Here is a 20,962-nt window from a genome sequence, read left to right as displayed (position 1 = left end):
TAGATTACCTAGGAAACCAAAACATTTGTTATTTTCGACGAGGCATTTGTTCAAGAGATCAGTTTAGCAACTAGTCACAGGGGCGTACGTCAGACTGGGGGTAAAACCAGTACTGGGCCCCAAAGGAAGAGAGGTCCCTTGAAAATTCTGGAATATATTATGGGAGTGAGGTATGGGGGCCCATCAGTACTGTCTATGCATAGGGCCCGAGATCTTGTGCAACGCCCCTGACTAGTCAGACCATAAAAAAAACGAAACCGGAAGTAAAGATCGAATCCATACGTGTATCGCGTCAGCCCACGTGCGTCCGATGAAACCGTCTTTATAAGACAGTTTTACAAAAATCTTATATTGTTATGACCTGTAAAATCTAGTGATCCGTGACAATGAGTGCTATTTTTTATATTTAAAGTCATTTGAAAAAAGCTGAAAAAATAATGACTTTGGACGCCAAATGTACTTGGAATTATGTCATCACCCACATTCTTTGAAATATTATTTTACTTGTTAAAAATTAGATGCTACATATAACTCAGCATGCGCTGTCACAGAATGTGATTTCGGACACAGATTATTAACAGATTATTGTATTTAGCCCCGCACCGTTGACCGAGACCAACCGTTGATGTGTTGCCATGTTGAGCTGCTCAGACAAACAAAGCGTTGTTAAAAACGTCACATTGATTAAGCTCTGGGAGGTCATCTTCAACAAACGGTTTACTTATAATGGTCTACACATTAAACTGGGATTGCAGAAAGTATTTTATCATAAATAAAACACTTTACCTTTAGCTGTAGATAAATATAGTAATGTATATTCACTAAAAAATCTGTTCTAATATTGTGTTAAGTTCTATTAAATGTCAATGTTGTCATTACACACTTAGTGTTGTGCACTACACCCACATGAATACATCTTCTGCATATTAAATGTCAGCAGCGTCACTCTTAGACGTCATGGCTTTTCTGTAAATTAAAACCAAAGTCAGTTCTGACTTAACTGATCTCTTTGGTTCACCACCAATCTCACGAAATGCTTCACTTTCTCTCTCTCAACAGTTACCAGTATGAGCACTGACCTTCGACCTATGGTTCCCCTGGTAGCCATGGTCATAATCGTCAGCATTTTACTGCAAATGCACACCTCAGTTTACTTCTCTTAACACCCACCAGCAAGACCAAGAGAGAGAGAGAAAGAGAAAGAGAGAGATGCATACAGACCAATAGGGGACTAAAAGCAAAAAAGAGCCAATGAAGGCATTTTCATGATGCATTGGCAGCCTTGAAGAGAGGATCATCTCTGAGCAGTTCCCTTCATCGAAGCCAAAACTGTGATCAACCAGGCGATTCTTCACCAGCATGGACATAAAACAACCAACTATATGATCCAACATAATAAGAAAAAACACCCTGAAAGAAGTCAGATCTTACCTTTGGCGTAACATCTAAACACCAGAGACCAACAAGAAAAAAATGTCACTTTGAAATGTAGTGATACTGTATTTCACAGCAAAAATAAAATATTAGCTATGTTACTTTTTTAATGACTTTTCTGAATCACCAAAATGCAAGAGCATGTGTTGCAAGAATGTATGATGATTTTCAACACAAGTTATGTTGTTTGTTTTTATGTAGTTGATTTGATGAAATGCATACCATCTTTGCATTGTGTTTCTTATTTAAACCCCATTTTTTTGCCATACTGATATCAACAATGCCAAGCAACATGTATTGTTGTATTTCTGTGCATACTTTCTGTGCATCCTTAAGTAGGCGACTTTTAAAGCTTCACTTATTTAAGCTGTATATATAGACCATGTTTAATGGACGTGAACAGTTTTGCCCTGTATTATAAATACTTAATGTACTGTATGAATCACTGAGGTGTGTTCGTCTTTATGGTCATCAACTTAACTGTAGTTTAGTCTGACTATACGAACAATACTTGACTTGATGATGACGATGATGATAATAATGGTGAATGTTAAGGACTGTTTTCTACAAAATGAAAAAGTGAACATTTCTTGTAGGCTTGGGACGCCCATAACAACACGGTAACGTGAATACATACATTAGCTTAATGGTGACCAAGGCCTTGATGTTCATATGTTAATGTTTTGTTATTTTAGAGGTTGTTTATTTTGTTTTTGATCCGATATGATTCATTTGAGAATAAAGTGAGCTTTTCACATCGATTTTATGACTCTATTCTTAGTGCATTAGTCACTGCTTCTGCAGCAGAACAGAAGATAGAGAACGCGCCCCGCTCGCGAGCGGCCGGGCGGGAATGGGCCGGGTTGCTATGACGACCGCTTGGGAGGCGGTTCCTTTAATCCTGACTTCAGAAAAGCGCTGATACACGAGCTGGGCTCTATGTGCTGGTATGCCGTCACATCAACATACCGAGCGAGCAGTCCTGCTGCGTTCCTGTCATACGGTCCTCGGATGAATCTTGGATGAAGGAGAGCTCGATATTTAGGGAACATCGGGATTATTTTGGAAGATGAACTGGAATTCCTCTGGTAAGGATTTGAAGGGCTCTAGGCTAGCGCAGGATTAAAGATGTGACATAACTTGCACAGGTCAGCCAGCGATGCTTCTAGCAACCGTCTGTTCATATCGTTTATGCTTTTACTGAGCCGTTTTTATTGCAGTTTGCCGTTTTCGCAGTGTTGTGTAGTGTAACTGCTAACACACTGTGTGTTTGATGTGGTGTTTAGTTATCTTACAGTGGCAGAGTGATGTTTATAGTAACCTTACTGTAATTGTGTGTGTGGGGGTGTTTACAGTGTCCGTGTGCATTTAATGTGGTGTTTCTTACCTTACAGTATTAGTGTGTGTTTTTTTAAGTGTTAAGCAGAGTTAATTTGGTGTTTTTAGTTACCTTACAGTGACAGGAAGTGTTTAATGTGGTGTTTATTTTTACCTTACAATGAAAGTGTTTGTTTAATGTGGTGTTTATAGTTCTCTTGCAGTAACAGGGAGTATTTGATGTGGTGTTTATAGATAGTTATCTTACATTAAGAGTGTCCCAGTCAGCAAATTTCCTTTGGCGCAGAACTGGCCCAAATAAACACAGTGGACCCGTGGCCCACTTAAGAAAGTGAACCTGTCCCTGGCCCAAATCTCGCCAACTTCTTTTTACCCACAACACATTGTATGTAATTGTTGTATAGCTTGTATGACTTTAGTCAAGGACTAAAAGCCCTTATGTGGCCCACATGTGGCTGAAAGACCAAAAGGCAGAATTGAACCATATTTATGTAACCTGTCCTACTCGCACCCGCCCTGAGCAGGTCTCAAACCGGCGATTAGTCCGGCATGGGAGTCAGGCGATCTAACAAGAAGGCTAAAGGCCATGACCTGTCGCTAAAGCACCTCTTTAGATCAAGGAGTGAGGTTTACTCCATTACAATCACCTCCCTAAACATCACTCCCATCCGGGTCACGGCACCACTGTGTGGGTGGGGCACTCAACAAGGAGGCTAAAGGCCATGACCCCTAGCGTCTGTTGCTAGAGCACCTCTTGAGGTCGGGGAGTATGGTTTACATACGGCACAGCTCTCACTTGCTGGCCTCCGTTACACTCACCTCCCTAAACATCACTCCCATCCGGGTCACGGCACCACTATGTGGGACTCGAGCCGGGGATCAGTCCAGGATGGGGTGGGTCACTCAACAAGGAGGCTAATGGCCATGACCCCTAGCGTCTGTTGCTAGAGCACCTCTTGAGGTCGGGGAGTATGGTTACTGCACAGCTCTTACTCACTAGGTGGCCTCTGTTACACTCACCTCCCTAAACATCACTCCCATCCGGGTCACGGCACCACTGTGTGGGACTCGAGCTGGGGATCAGTCTAGAATGGGGTGGGGCACTCAACAATGAGGCAAAAGGCCATGACCCCTAGCGTCTGTTGCTAGAGCACCTCTTGAGGTCGGGGAGTATGGTTTACATACTGCACAGCTCTCACTTGCTGGCCTCCGTTACACTCACCTCCCTAAACATCACTCCCATCCGGGTCACGGCACCACTGCGGGACTTGAACCGGGCACTCAATAAGGAGGCTAAAGGCATGACCCCTAGTATCTGTTGCTAGCATCTCTTGAGGTCGGAGAGTATGGTTTACTTACTGCACAGCGCTTATTCACTAGCTGTCCTCTTACATTTACACCACACCAAATTTTTCAAGTATCATTTACACAGCAAATCAAATGGTATTACACACAAAAATAAATTGTAATTTATGTAAAAGTCATACTCTATTATTTTCCCAGTTAATCAAACAACTACTGAAATATGTAACCAAATTAAGTATTTTAATATAACATCAAAGCATGCGAATTAGCATTGTAAAAGAAATTTTACATTAAAAATATAATTACACCTGAGCGTGTCAAAACCTATGAAAAAGCTATGAGGTATGTCAGGACAAAGTGGTGAAAAGATTTGCTAGACTAAGGGCGCACTCACACTATCCAAACCAAACCCGGGCACGTTTGAACCCCAAAGCCTGGTTTGTTTGACTTGTGTGATCGCTCTGTACCGTGCCCTGGCCGGCTTGCAGAGGTGGGCTCAAGCATGGTTTACTTGGGCTCAGGCATGGAATGCGCAATGTGATCGCAAATCGCGCCAGAGCACCTGGGCGCACTCACACTATACAACCCAAACCATGTCGCAGCGCGATTGTCCCCCTTCCCGGGCCCAGGACAGAGCGATTACTCTAGTCAAACGAACCAGGCTTTGGACGTCACTTTCATCATTAGGATGTGATTGTTTTGAATAAAGCAGGAAGTAAAGTGCTCTCTTAACATTGGAACCCATCGTAATGCCAAGTGTGTTTTTTTTATTCGTAGTCGTTTGGTGCACGATGACACACAGCCCTCTCACATGATGGCATGTGAGAGGGCTGTGTGTCATCGTGCACCAAAAGACTACAGCATGTGAGAGGGCTGTGTGTCATCGTGCACCAAACGACTACATATTGCTTAGTTGATCTGCCGGGTGTGCAGCGTAGATATTCACGTAACCCTGCTGTGCGCATCAGAAGTTTTTTTACAAAGGCAGATGAAGGTGAGTGGTCACGCAATTGACGTCTTTCCTTTTGAAACGCGCTCTGGCATGATAAGTGATCACACAGCGCCTTCTGCGCCTGAGCCCAAGTGAACTGCACTGTAGCTCAACTCTGCAATCCGCCCAGGGTGCGATTACCCAAACCACGCCCCGGCACGGTACAGAGCGATCACACTAGTCAAACGAACCAGGCTTTGGGGCTCAAACGCGCCCGAGCTCAGTTTGGTTTGGATAGTGTGAGCGTGACCTAAATATATAGGCAACAAGCTAATATCATGTACACCTTAAAGTACAGTTCACAAAATACAGATACCCAAAGTAATTGTGTACTTTTTCACTTTGTGAATATTGTAGAACATCTATACTTTTAAATTCAAATCTAGTGCTGCCTCACGATTAGTCACGACTAATCGTTTGCAGAATAAAAGTTATTGTTTACATAATATATGTGTGTGTATTGTGTATAATAATTATGTATATATAAATACACAAACATACATGTAGAATTTTAAGAAAAAAATATTAATATAATAAATATTTATATTTATATAAATTATATATAAATATAAACATGTATATACACATGCAAATATTTCTTAATTAAAGGAATAGTCTGCCCTTTTGCCACATTAAACTATGTTATTACCTCAGCTTAGACGAATTAATACATATCTATCTTTTTTCAATGCGTGCACTGTACAGCGCGTCGTGAATGTGTTAGCATTTAGCCTAGACCAATTCATTCCTATGGTACCAAACAGGGAAGCCACCAAACACTTCCGTGTTTTCCCTATTTAAAGACTGTTACATGAGGAGTTATACCAGTAAGTATGGTGCCACAAAGTAAAACTTTTTTTTGGTACCATAGGAATGAATGGGGTTAGGCCAAACGCCAACACATCCACAACGCGCTGCACAGTGCACGCACCGAAAAAGATAGGTATGTATTAATTCATCCAGGTTGAGGCAATAACACAGTTCAATATGGCAAAAGGGTAGACCACTCCTTTAAATTCATGTGTGTCTGTGTGTGTATTTATACATAATTATTATACAAAGTACACACACATATATTATGTAAACAAAAACTTTTATTCTGCAAACGATTAGTCACGAATAATCGTGAGACAGCACTATTCAAATCAAAGGAGAACAGAACAATGCTCAAAATGTTAATGTTGGTTATTCTGTCTATAATTCACTAAGGAGCGTTATATACTGTTGAGCTTCGTAATTTTTTATACATTCCCTTCTCCCACCATCTCAGTCTCCAGCCTGATGAAGCCATTTTACAATAGTCATTTCAGTTTCTTTATCTGAAGATCTTCCAGTAAGAGGATTCTGCCTGATGGCATCTACATGGAAGAGGAATATAGCAAATGTTAGCTGCATTATAACCTGGAAGCTAGAGATGCACCACTATGACAAAATAGTTTTTAATTTTTTCCGTATACTACAATTATATACACTATAATTGGGATTCATAGACTTACACAGAAATGTTCTAAAACATCACCAGTAAAAAATGCAATAATGTAGGAATGTTTTAGTGACAAATAAAAATTTGGTTCCAAGAATGGTCTTTAAAAACATGCCCTAACCAAATTATCATTAAATATAATTTAATGTGTGGTTATAATACTCTTACAGTGACAGTGTGTATTTTGATGTGTTGTTTTTGGTTATCTGTCAGTGGCAGTATATGTTTGATGTTGTGTTTATAGTTGCCTTACAGTAACAGTGTCCCAGTCAGCAAATTTCCTTTGGCACAGAACTGGCCCAAATGAACATTTAGGGCCAGATTTACTAACAGCTTACACCAGCGCAAACCATCATTTTGGTAGTAAATTACGATGGGGAGATTTACTAAAGATGCGCAGTGAATCATTAGCGCTGGAAAGGTGTGGTCTAGTTATTTTTGCGACTGATCTTATTGCATATGCATTTCTGGGAGTTTTCCTTTTAGATGCAACATTTTTAGTAGGGGGATTATTGAACAACACCATTTACTAATATTTGCGCATGTGTTATGACTGGTATTTTCGGCATTATTTAATGCCGAAAAATGCATGTCTTAAATTATTTTGTGCTTGAAATGGCTGCAATTTTTGCTAAATAAAAGAGGCATCAGAGAGAGCAGAGACCACGTGATACAATGCAGGTGATTGTTTTAACATGTAACAGTTTATTTGGAATGCCAGAGAAACATATTATCAAAAATATTGTTTGTCAAGCCATGTTATTTTTTAATTTGCAGAAGTAAATAAAATAGGAGTCACTAAAGTCACACAATACCTTTACAACTTCTTGTCAACCTTATAGCTGGGATTTCACACCGCAAATTTTCTGCTGCGATGTCTGTGGTGCTGAACTTAAAGGGGGGGTTTAATGGTATTTCAAGCATTCTGACTTATTAACACAGTTATAGAGTTGTTTCCTCATGCTAAACGTAGGCAAAGTGTCAAAACAGCAGTTGGACGTGTTACAGAGTATTTCTGTGCCGAATGCACTTCGCCAGGGTTCGTACAAGTTTCGGAAAGTTTTTTTCGATTACAGTTCTAACTGACGTTTCAGGGGTTTTCGATATGTATTACTTCTTTATATGGGCTTCCACCGGAAAACTTCCCCCGGAAAACCCTGCCCACCCGTCAATCAGCGGGAGACGCTAGAGCTGCTAACAGCTTATCACGCCACTCAGCTTTGTTTAATTTCAAAAGTCAACAATGGCACGAAAGAAGAAGTGTGTTTTTGGATGTAAGAAGAGGACATCCAGCCTTATGGAAACAATGGATATAGTTTATTATCCGGGGTAGCAGCGGAGTTTTGCGTGTGTGTTTGATGCAGTGGATTTTCCCAACCGGGTCATGACGAGTTGCACGCGGTAAGTAAGACTGTCTTATGTTGGAAATAGTCGCGTGCATATTATATAAATGACACGAACATGTAGTGAATCATCAGTTAAAAAGGTGTTGTATAGTGTTGCATGACTCGTACTCGCTCCTCCCACGGTAGTAACTCCTCCTTCTTCATTTTTTCGTACGTTATCGGAAAGATTCGTTAAAGCTAATCTTTTTTTTATAAATCTGATTAAACTAAAGACTCTTCAGAGATATAAAGGATGTCATACTACTCTATAGGTACTCCAGATTAACATCAGAAATGCAGAAACAGCGTGTGTTAAGTGAGCTTTAAGATCAGCTCTGCTTATGCGACCCTTAACTAGTTTACACTGCTGTTAGATTGCGTTGGTCATTATGGAAATCAGCTGTTGTGCGCCTGTGTTATTTAATTTGCGCTTTTTCAGTAAATAACCTGAAGACATTACCACTCCCATCTGCGCTTTTTTGGAATTGTGCTCTGATGCTAATTTGCCCCGTTTAGTAAATCTGGCCCTAAATGTGGTGTTTATACCTCAGTAGTTCTCTTACATTGACAGTGTGTATTTGATGTGTTGATTTTGGTTATCTGTGTTTATATTTATGTTACAGTGCCAGTGTATGTTTATGAGGTGTTAATATTTATCCTACAGTGGCAGTGCGTGTGTTTATATTTATGTTACAGTGGTAGTTTATGTTTTTGAGGTGTTAATATTTATATTACAGTGGTAGTGTATGTTTATGCAACCCAGTATCACTAAATTACTAGGGCTGAGCAAAAAAATTCTTTTTTTTTGATTAATTGTTTTTTTTACATGGTCGATTCAAAATCTATTCTCAAAGAGCAGAATCTATTTTTTCTTTTAGATTTATTTCCGCAAACATTGAATTTAAGATTAACGTTAATCTAATTACTAGGCTTCTTCAATAGATGTCACCCTCTTTTTTTGCCTTGCGCGATGATACCAAGGAGCGAGAGGCGAGCCTGTCATTTATTCATTCAGTGCTTAAAATGGCGGTTTCAGGTGCCTCATTTTTGACGTTGATGCCACCTTCACATAAAAAGTCAGAGGTATGGAAGCATTTTAGATTTCTCAAGCAAGACGACGACGATAGTGTTTAATTAATTACCCACTTGTAAACTGCTGTTCATTGTTCTTTTTTATTAATATAGTATTTGTATTAAATCTATATTCATTGATTTGAATCAAGAATCGAGTATAAAAACCAACCTGAGAACTGGAATTGAAAATTTAATCGAGAATCGAAATCGAATCCATTTGATAGCTTGTTAATCGAAATTGAATCTATTTGATAGCTTGTGAATCGAATTCGAATCGATCTGGAACATCTGAATCGATACCCAGCCCTAGAAACTACGTACCTACAGTCACATAAATTTGTGATTCTTTTCCGTGACACTGTCATGTTTTTCCGCGTTTTTACGTGACCGTATCACGTATTTCTGTTTACGTGTCATTGTCACGTATTGGTTACTCGACTGTTTTGTCCTATTTTCTTACCATTGTCGCTTCGGTTTAGGGTTAGATTTACATAAAATGACATCCTTACCCAAACCCAACTCTAACCCTAACGGCAGGCGACAATGGTTTAAAAATCAGAAAATATAAAAAAAATAAATCAGAAAAAATAGTATAAACCAATGCTTAAAGTGACATCCTAACGCAAACACCAAATCTAAACCTAAACCGAAGCGACAATGGTTGGAAAATAAGAAAAAGCAGTTGAGTAACCAATATGTGACAATGACACGTAAACAGAAATACGTGATATGGTCACGTAAAAATGTGGAAAAACGTAACAGTGACATAGCCTGGCTAACCATATGCTAATTTTCTCGTATTTGAGGCATGGTTTACGAATGCCCAGAGCCGTTTATTGGGCGCTACGAATGTCTATCAAATGCGTTGGTACGTAGCTCATAGCCAATCGTTTCAATTATACCAGATGACGTATGTAGAGCGACATCAATTCAAACGTAAACGACTTTTATCGGCTGCCCCCTCCCCGTTCTGTGATTGGTTCCCTATTTCAGGGGCAAAAAAGAGCCATAGTTTCCATGCTTGCAGACTTGATTCCAGACTTGCAGCGTGAATAAATTTGCGCGCAAGGCAGCATGGGGAGACCCAGGCTAACAGTGACAGGGAAAAGAATCACAAATTTACATGACTATAGGTACATAATTTCATGATACAGGGTTGGTTTATGAGGTGTTTATATTTGTTATAGTGCCAGTGTGTGTTTATAAGGTGTTAATTTAAATGTTAAAGTGACGGTGTGCATTTAATGTTGTGTTTTATAGTTATTTTGCCTTAAAGGTGCAGTGTGTAAATTAACGGCTCAGGCCACCGCTCACCCCTCGCTTTTGAAACGCATAGAGAAGCTATGGTAGCCACTAATGGAAAAACATGTAATTGACGGAGACAACTTAGTAAAAAAGTTTGTCCGTTAAGGGTTTCTGTAGAAACATGGCGGCACAAAATGCCGACTTCCACTTACAGTAAGGGGACCCTCTGTGTATGTAGATAAAAACATCTCATTCTAAGGTAAGAAAAACATAACGGTTCATTATAAAAAGGTCTTTATACACCCCTGATAATATAGTTTTGTATATTATTTGCATTTCTGTCAAGAGGTCCTTCTAAAAATTACACACTGCAGCTTTAACAGTGTGCGTTTGTTGAGGTGTTTATAGTTATCTTATAGTGGCATTGTGCATCTAATGTGTTATTTATTGTTATTTTACCATGACAGTGTGTATTTGGTGTGGTGTTTATAGTTATCTTTCAATGGCAGTGTGCGTTTGATGTGTCGTTTATAGTTTTATTACAGTGACAGCGTATGTTTATTATATAAAGTGCAAGTGGAATATTGAAATCTTACAGTATCACGATACCACCTAATTTCTCATTGATAACATCATCTATCACTATCAAATTAAAATGCAACAATATAACCTGTATTTGCCATTTATAGCCTTTTATGAAAATCTGTGTACATGTGTACATTAGCTGCTTACAGTAACTCTAGCAATATAGCTCATGTCCAACTGATACTGTGTCATTTATCATGTTCGTCTTTGAGCACCTGCTAGCGTTTGAATGAGCAAGACATACAATTAAGTTCTCATTTCTCATGTTACAGTCAAGATTCTTTGCTGTTTTTCTAACAGTTTGGCTCTCTCTTCCTTGGGGCTGACGTCTGTCTTCTTCGCATCTCTGTCATGTCTCCAGTCTACTCATCCCCCAAATACACCACCGGCTCCACCCTCCTAAGCCCTTACAGTTCCTTCGACCCCTGCAACCGCACCCTGGGATACATCGTCCGTGGTCAACCCCAGCTTTCTAGGTATGCGCCTTCCACCTCTCGCTACCTAAACCCCGGCCCTCGCGTCCTGTTCTTCCCTCAGGACCCCGAACGAGGTCGAGCTGCACTCCAATCAGACCCCCCCATCGCCCGTCGGAGCGAAAGCTCCAGTCGGATGCAGGTTAAAGGGCCGGTTCCCCGGATGAATGGCCTGAGGGGACGCTCGCCTTCGAGGACCGGGTACACCTGCACGTCTCCCCTGTCGAGGCAGCGCAGAGCGGTCAGTCAGTCGGATCTGATGCAAGAATTGGCCACACTTGGGATCTGTGAACCAGGAGGAGTGGAGAGAGGAGTCTACACAGTCAAAGAGTGTATGATCAGGGGACGGACGGATTGCTCAGCGCCTCTGCACTGGAGCACACAGGTGAGTTCTCTTGTACAGTTCATAATACATTTACATCATGTACAGTTTACAAATTGATGTGATACACAACACTGAGTCCATTTTGGATTATACTTGGTCTGTGTAAAGCATATGAAGTGTAATTCATAAGCATGTAGTTTAGGCTTGGGCGGTATCCAAATTTTGATACCATCAAACCGCCTCCCTATTTTACCCCGGTATACGGTATTACCGTGAATAATTATAAAATTATGACGTAATCAGACAGCGTCACTATAATGTTGGCTAAACCCTTCAGAAACTGAATACCAAACACTAATACTGAAATAACAAAATAACATGCACAACAATATTAACAACTTTTATTAGCAACAACTAGCAGTTTATAAAAAAGATAAATACAAAAGGTCAAACAGAATTAACCAGTTGTCGGTTAAAAAAATTATCTCTAAATTAGGCTATTATAGACAGTGGACTAAACGCGACTACAGTTAGCCATCTCATTCCAATTTCCAGGATATTTTTGTGTGAAGTGAACAAATCCCTCATACTCAATATTTCGTAAATCGCCTGTTTGTACTTATAAACCAATAAAAACAATTGGCGCAAGGTCACGGCATTTGGGTTCTGGCGCGAGGTCACGGCGTTTGGTTTTGTGCACTCACATTGCATCAAGCTAAAATTTAATCAAAGCAACAGTCTCAGACTTGAAGAAAATTGCTGAACATTTAAACCTATTTTCTGCACATTCCGCCATATTTTAATGAAATAAAGAAAGTCCTACTTCTGTTAACTTATATTTCTGCATATTCCAGCATATAAAATAAAAATATTTTTTGTAAAATCCAGCAATTAAATAATTAAAACGAAAGTCTTTCCTGGTTGTATTCCAAATTATTAACATTCACGTCTTTTAACAGTAAAGTGCAGATTAAGTTTTGTTTTTGTAAATCATTAGACATTTTTACCACTTAATTAGGTTTTGCTTTGTAGAAAGCCTTTCTTTAAAGTGAATTTCGTTTTGTATAAATTGTGTCTTAATTTTAATAAATGTTTTATCAACCAATTGCATGTATTTAATAAATTAAAAGCAAATATAGACAATATAATAACCATGACATGGCACGGCGCGTTCGCTTGCATTGCATTGTTAACTAGAACGCACGGACCTCATCATAAATGAATGAAACTCATACATTAGCATTAAATATCTTTGCTGCATTCTTTCTAAAACAGACAAGGGCTTTCTCGCGGCTCGCATCAGCAAAGCATTGCATCGTCCATGTTGCACTTAACAGAAGTTGACACTTGTCTTTTTGAAAAATGAAAAAGTAATAATAATTATACAAAAGAGTTGTTCTAGTCATTACTAGAAGGCACAGAGTGAGTTAGACCTGCCTTGGCGGTGCGTCTTTTATGCATTCTGAAAGTGCCTGTTTTATCGTGTTGCAGTCTATTAGGCAACATTCCGCACAAGTTGGGTTTAGATTTGGAAATACATTACATCTACATTTCAGTGCTAACTGATAAGGTGATGATGATCATCATCTTTCTTTATTATTTTTAGCACTACCTCAAACTTAAGCGGCGTCTGTCATTTTCTTAAATAAGCCGCGGCAATGTTTCAAATGAGCTTCTAATAAGACAAACACCTTTATTTTCCACGCGATCACCTTACCAAAACCATTTTAAAACTGAGTCATTTGTCCTCCGATTACATGCAGCATACAAGCTCCGCGGCGACGCGTTTGCGGGAATGATGTTTCGGATGAGCCGGAGGCAGAGCAGCAGAGAGATGCGACAGAGTTGCGAAATTGCAGGCGCAGCTCGAAATGGCTGTTATTATAAACAGCGTAACTTGTTTTAAACTAATCAGTTAATGGCTCGGTGGTCGGTGAAGAAAATTTTTAGTTTTCGCCATCCCTAATTTAATATTTAATCCTTGTCTGCTATATAAGTTCATTGTTTTTTTTATGCCGGTATGGCGGTATAGAAACTGATACCTTTGCTATTTTTAGATCCCGCGGTATACCATATTACCGTATTACCGCCCAAGCCTAATGTAGTTTGACATTCTCACACCTTTACTTCGCACACACTCCTGCAGGCACACTTGAGGATAAATTAGACTAATCAACACCACGCTGCCCTCACTTTATAAGGTGTTGGCTGTGTACTGGAACAAACAAATACACACACACAAACACACACACATTCTAGTTTCCATGTTTTTTGGGGACTTTCCATAGACGTAATGCATTTTAGACCGTACAAACTGTATATTCTATTCCCTTCCCCTAACCCAAACCCCAACCATCTCAGAAAACTTTACCTTAGATTTTCAATAAACAACATTTTGTTTGATTTATAAGCTTGTTTCCTCATGGGAACCTCAAAATGTCCCCACAAGGTCACAAAAATACTGGTATTTCTATCTTAACGTAATAATTACCAGGTACACACACACACACACACATATACTGCTGCTTTTGAGGATATACTACAAATGTATCAGTAGTTTTTTATTAATTTCAAATGCCTAAATTTGGATTTAGGCATTTGCGTTAATGTATAACATGCTAAATTAATCATGTTGCATAAACACAGAAGTGTTATGTTGGTGTGCTGTGCATTTTTAATCCTGCAGTACTCAAATGTACTCACTAGAGTGCGCTGCGATCCTCTCTTAAAGGGGACATATAATGAAAATCTGACTTTTTCCATGTTTAAGTGCTATAATTGGGTCCCGGTGTTTCTATTAACTCAAAAAATGTGAAAAAGAACAACCCAGTAACTTAGTTTTAGTAAGCCATTTTCTGCAAGCATGTGAAAAATTAGGTCATTACAATTTGGCTCCTCTTGTGATGTCAGAAGGGGATAATACTGCCCCTTAATCTACACTGTTTAACCAGGGCACTGATATTTAGTGCAGAGATCAGCTCATATGCATTTTAAAGGACACACCCAAAACGACACATTTTAACATGCTATAATAAACTATATGATATTTTGAGCTATAGAACTTCACATACGTATGTACTCTGGGGACACCAAAGTTTTTTTAACAAAAGTCTTGTGAAATGTCCCCTTTAAGTGCAGGCTAACACTTTGCAGTAATGATCTTCGATCAAATTTAGGTTGAGAAATATGTGTTAACCAAGCTAACTAAACTTACACATGCAATAAATAGACTTTGAAAGTCAAACATATAATAAAAGGATTTCAAAAAGATACAAATGGTACGCTTGAATCTAAAGTATTTGATCATGTAGATCAGGAGGGGTTTGTCAGACCTACATTATTATTTAACCCCTGGGATTTTTTAAATATTTTAATAACACATTTTGTGTAACATATTTTTTATTATTACGTTTTTTATTTAGATTGCTGTTGGAATGTTAGATTTAATTTATAAATTATTTATTTACATTTTTTAAAATATTTATTTATGACTTAATTATTTTTTCATCAATCACAAACCCCCTGCAATTCCCCGCTAACCTCAGTTTGGAAAACCCTTACGCGTCCCAGTTTATAAGTTTATAATATTTATATTTTAAAGTAGTTTGTACAGAAGTATTACTTTTTTGTGAAAACAAACAACTTTTTAGTGGCCGTTCACATGTCGCGCCTAAAAACGTAGCGTAGGTTCTTGTCACATGACCTGCGGTGCGTTTGGGTACATGATCTCTGAGAGCCAATGTTGACATTTAAAATCACCTAAACAAACATGCCACTACCCCAATAGAATCTGGAGCTTCTTTTGATCAGAGCCGGCGCCAGACCATAACAAACAGGGGGGCACTTGGCTTCCAACGGGGGGCACGCAATAGCAACAATAACTTGCAAAAACAAGACATTAAAACAACAAATACAGCAAGCACACACTCATACAACTAGACTGTCAGCTCATTTCCCGTATAAAGTGCAAAAGACCACAAACTATGCGCAAAACTATAGAACGTCGACCGCGGCGTGAGCGCAAGCTGAGCTCCACTGCGCTCGTGCTTGGCTCGACGCAACAACAAACCGCCCTCGCGCGGCGCAAGCCTTTGAAATGAATGGGTTTCATAGCGCAGCGCACACCGCGTCCTAGCTTTAAAAAAGCTGCTTTACCATAATCACGTCGTAATGCTGTTAACGGTCTATAGCCACACATCACATTTAAGCTTACGTAATTTAAAACAACGCTAACTTACCTTTAAAATAGCTGAAGACGGCGTGTAAGAACATTAAACTTCCTTAAAACAGTGTCCTGTAGATTTGAAAATTCTACCTCTACCTCTAATCTCTGAGTTTGAGCCAGTCTGTGTTTGCATGAAGATGAAGCAGGCGGTGCTGGTTCGTTCTAAATGTTCTAATATCCATATTTTACACGATCCATAAAATGCCGCGAAAAAACACGTTGCTAGTATCAAGTCACAAATATGCTAAAGACGTAACACGGGTGAGATGCGGCAATACACCCAATCAGAGAAACTGGTCTATTTTAATTAAAGAAAACATACATCAACTATATTTTCCTCATTTGATTACAAGTCATGAAACATTCAATGTTTAATTTATTTTAATTATTCTTGATATATATTAAAGTAATAAAAAAACTTTGTAGGGGGGGCACAACAACCTGTTCGGGGAGGCACTGCCCGCGAATGCCCCCCCTTGACGCCGGCCCTGCTTTTGATAGACCCGCCCCACACATATTCAACCCAGGCGGCGATGTTGGTTAGTAGACATGCTCCAAAAATCACGCACCCCGATGCGGTGTGGACGTGCCTGAAAAAAAACGAGCGCGTCGCAACCACGTCACTTCTATTATGAGCGTGCATACCGCCCGCCTACATTTGAAATAACGATAGTTCACCCAAATATGAAAATTCTGTCATCATTTTCTCACTCTCATGTTGTTCTAAACCTGTATGAATTGTTATTTTATTTTGATGAACACAAAAGAAGATATCTTGATGAATGATGGTAACCACACAGCTGATTGTAACCATTGACTTCCATAGTAGGAAAACAAATATTATGGAAGTATTGTAATAAATGATGCTGAAAATATTTTGATGATGATGGTAAGCACACAGTTGACGGTACCCATTGAATTCCATATTTGTTTTTTCCTACTATGGCCATCAGCTGTGTGCTTACCATCATTCATCAAAATATCTTCTTTTGTGTTCATCAGAAAAAAGAAACTCATAAAGGTTTAAAACAACATGAGAGTGAGCAAATGATGACAGAATTTTCATTTTCGGGTGAACTATGCCTTTAAGTCACACATCTTTTACATCCACTATAATTAAAGTCATTGCCTGGACATGTCCACATGCAATAACTGATTCAAGATCAGGTCTTACAATCTTCATCCTACCATAAATAACTTTAGATTACGAGCAGATTATTCATTTATCAGTTGACATTGTGCCAGCTTGATTGCAGTTATATGAGAGAGTAGGGCAGAGGTCTGTGTCAGGTACGGTGCTGTAATGTAATGACATGTTCATTGCAGAAACTCTGTATATCAGCACAGTATCATGTTGTAGCGTGGACTTTGTCATTGTCAGGGCATATAGTGTATCATCAGCCAAATCAGGGTGTTATAAACATGTGCAGCACCAGGTGTTGTACTGCTGAATCTCTGACTTAAGCTTGATTTCATTCTGCTTCTCCGCCTGTCCAGTCCAGATGCTTTGAAAGTAAATCTCACCATTTTTTTATGCATTATTGCAACATGGAGAGAGTTCATTGTTTTTTCTACATACCACACTGTGTAGTTTTAAGAGAGGCTGTGAAAGAGATTCCTTAGATTTTGATTTGATTGTGTGCTCGGTGTAAATCCCATCGTGATGACAGTTGTGGCTTATTGCTTAGCTTGTGTGTGTATAGGCTACATAGGTCTACAAACAAAAAAGTTTTAGAGTCATTGAAAGAAAAGATTTATTTTTAAAGATCTCAGTACATAAGTTGTTTACGATGCATTATTATTATAATTTATAACATGCATGTTTTGCATCTTTATGAAGCTAATATAGAAAATTAAATGTAAATGAAAATGCTTTCTTATGTTTAAGTCTTGTTTTCAATTATAAATCTTCACTTTTGACGTTTTTAAGTCAATGTTAAAGATATAAAGTATGGAAGCCGAGAGAGGACATGCACTATTATTATTTTTGCTTGCTTGTTTTCTCGTGATCATGACTTAATTTCTCGTGATCTCGAGATAACAAAAGTTGTTTTCTCGTGATCACGACTTAATTTCTCGAGATAACGAAAGTTGTTTTCTCGTGATCACGACTTAATTTTCTCATGATCTCGAGAAAACGATCTCGTTATCCTGCCATGATAATCCAAATGTCATAATGTAATTTCCTGTTCATAATATTTATTCTATTTTGAAGTGGACTGCTAATGTATATGAGTTGGGGTCTTCGCCGTTACCACACTAATGTGTAGATAGACTTAATATATAAATAAAGTTGGACGTTCATGTTCGTGAATTTAGGGACCATCTCTAAAGTAATACTGTACACGTTTCTATCGTCAATAGTATTTAACAGTTTATTTAAATAAATATCAACAATCTAAAAATTGTGTATTAGCTGACAACCACATAAACATGTTGGTTTTGTGACTGTTTGTTGACTTTCAGTCATTCCATTTAAATGCTGTTAAAAGTAGAAACGTGTATTGAGTAACTTAAAGACGGTCCCTAAATTCACCACTGTAAAATTGTAAATATTGACAAATCTATTTCAGCTTGAGCGATCTCTGATCCAAGTAAAATCTCATTTGTTCATCCATGCTAATTTAGCAAAATATGCTTTTGCTGTTTACAAACAAAACAACACATTCTATCGAGTACACGCAAGCTTTAATCACATCTCAATAATACAACAACTTTTGTTATGTCGAGATCACGAGAAAACAACTTTTGTTATCTCGAGATCACGAGAAATTAAGTCGTGATCACGAGAAAACAAGCAAGCAAAAATAATAATAGTGCATGGCCTCTCTCGGCTTACGTAATAAAGAGTATAATTTCAAAAATATTATTTACATTATGTGAGATGATTTTATGTAGAAAACAGTAAATCATATAAAATACTTATAAAACAGCTGGGTTTTCACCGGCAGGGTCAGATATTTAAGGTATATAATCTGCTTAGTTAAATTTTTCAAATGACAGTTTTACTTTAAAATAAAAAACAAATGTGTATTATAATATGAGAGTGTGGATATAATATAATTAATAGTAACGTTTCCTATCTTTTCTCTTCTGGTAAAGAATAATGATGGTGAAAAGAAGGCCAAAGGGTAGCAAACAAGAACAAATAGTAAAAACATTAGCTAAACAACATAATTACTTCAATATTTGGAACGCCCAATTTTCATGTCCCCACTTCTACATTTCCTTCCAAATGTACTTTTCACAATAACCACGCCTAATTTCACAATTTACACACACCCATGGCAAAATAGGTCCAAAAATTCTATGTTCTAAAGTTGTTGAATGTTCATGTGTGTTATATGAAATGTTGAAAAAATGTTTTACAGAAAAAAATGAAAACAAAAAAACTAAACGTTTTAACTGAAGAGAGAGAGAGAGAGGGAGATAGTGCTTACATTTGTGACTCTTTTTCAAATTTATAGTCCTTTTTGTTGTTTAAGCCAAAGTTTTATACACCCAGTTAAACCCCAATGTGTTTTGGCACAAAATGTTTCAGTGACTCGGTACTGTAATATAAAATAAACATTTAAAGAGCACCTATTTCATTGCTATATAACATATTTATTTTGTGTATTTGTTATAACACAATGTGTTTGCGTGGTTTATTTAAAGTGACACTTTGTAGTTTTTCAACCTTCATAATATATTTTCAAGACCCTTGTGATGGTGCATCGACTTAAAATAGGTTTAATGACATGTCCACCATAGCCTGACTGGGTCTGTATCGCTTTTACTCGTACTTTTGAACTTGGGGTTCACGTGACATTGTGGCGCCGTGGAAGCATCATGGACCTATGACATGGGCAAGCCAGGTTCGATTCCCCTTTAGGGCAATTTTTTTTATAAAAACTTTAACCAAGCGACCACCGTTACAACTGGCTTGTAAACGTGAGCAAAGCAATTTTTTTGGCGTTTGATGAAAATAAAGCCCATGAAAATATATTATATGACACATGACATGCTGGAAGGCACACTTTGTGACCTAAAGAGTTGTCTTCTTTTCTTTCTGCTGCGGTGCTTGTTGGCTCTAGGGGCGCTAGACGTGAAAAATACATGTCTAGCACCCCCTAGTGGCCAAAAAGTTCCATGGTCTGCCTTTAAAAAAAACATTATTTTCCACATACCATACAATTTTGTAAGTCCAGATATCCTGCTTTTCTCAAATGCTCTGATTTTGTACAAAGCTCATCTATCTCAAAAGTGCTGGTCCCTGATTGGCCGGCTAATCTGTACGTTGTGATTGGGCTGAATACCTCTGACGTCAGCCGGAAATGTGCCGCTCCTTACCATGTTTGAAAGATTCGCTCACAATGCAATGCTAAGAGGAGTTAACTAACAGGTTGTGAGTCCGAAGTGGGAGGAATTATGATAATGTCAGTCTTTACTACATCACCAATCCCAGAAAGTAAACTGTTGCCTACAATCCGTGTGTTTGTTGTAGTCCATGAAAAGAGATTTACGTTGGAATTCACGTCATCATTTACTTTGGGATTTGTACCTTTTGCATATCGTTAAAATGTACTAATACACATTAGGGGTGGGCGATAAACCGGTAGACATAATTAACCGGTAGAAAATTGTCAACCGGTAGAGATTTTGGACTATCGTTTCTATCGAGGTTACGTGCCCACGACACGCTCCTGTGCGCGTGGTCGCGAAAACGTAACGTTTGTACACGTATTTAAGCACTGCAGTTTTAAAACAAGTTATTTTAAGCCATTGAAACACAGACAACAGATCTGTATGCGTGCGTTCTTTCTGTGTGTCAGGAGCGGACAAGTCGCGCAGCCGCTGCTTTTTCTGTCTGTGAGGAACGTGCAAGTCGCGCGACTGCTGCTCATTAAGCTCGCGAGCATTTTTCCCGCTTTATTGGCCTTAAATACATATATGCGTCAAAATTCCCGTCTTTGCAAGCATCCTCATAAACACGACCAGTCAGGTCTTAAGAGAAAGTAAACAGCTAAAACAGAAAGCGCATGTGTGACAGTGTATTGGATCTGGACGTTGGTCTTAAAGGGGAAGTTACCTAATTTTGCTCCCGTCTGTCACTCGTG

At 38.6% G+C, this 20,962-nt stretch overlaps 2 protein-coding genes across 4 annotated transcripts in view; both read left to right on the top strand.

The window, feature by feature from the left end:
* The window catches only part of tecta (tectorin alpha), a 47,649-nt gene extending 45,454 nt beyond the window's left edge, over positions 1–2,195 (top strand). For both annotated transcript variants that reach the window (XM_073860888.1, XM_055200573.2), the window contains one exon: positions 1,060–2,195. In XM_073860888.1, the coding sequence (XP_073716989.1) occupies positions 1,060–1,163 (104 nt within the window). In that variant the 3' untranslated portion in view covers positions 1,164–2,195. The remainder of the gene's footprint in view (positions 1–1,059) is intronic.
* A 137-nt stretch (positions 2,196–2,332) lies between these two features.
* usp2b (ubiquitin specific peptidase 2b) overlaps positions 2,333–20,962 on the top strand; it is a 57,673-nt gene continuing 39,043 nt past the window's right edge. Inside the window, exons 1-2 of one of the 2 annotated variants that reach the window (XM_055200587.2) lie at positions 2,333–2,522; positions 11,202–11,698. In XM_055200587.2, coding sequence (XP_055056562.1) covers positions 2,504–2,522; positions 11,202–11,698 — 516 coding nt within the window. In that variant the 5' untranslated portion in view covers positions 2,333–2,503. Of the gene's footprint in view, positions 2,523–11,140; positions 11,699–20,962 lie in introns of both variants that reach the window. The other variant, XM_055200588.2, reaches the window with a different exon arrangement.

This window comes from Misgurnus anguillicaudatus, chromosome 22 (assembly GCF_027580225.2).
Source record: "Misgurnus anguillicaudatus chromosome 22, ASM2758022v2, whole genome shotgun sequence".
In the NCBI taxonomy this organism is placed as follows: Eukaryota; Metazoa; Chordata; class Actinopteri; order Cypriniformes; family Cobitidae; genus Misgurnus; species Misgurnus anguillicaudatus.
Note: the sequence above shows the minus strand (reverse complement) of the source record. Positions and strands in the feature narration are given on the sequence as shown.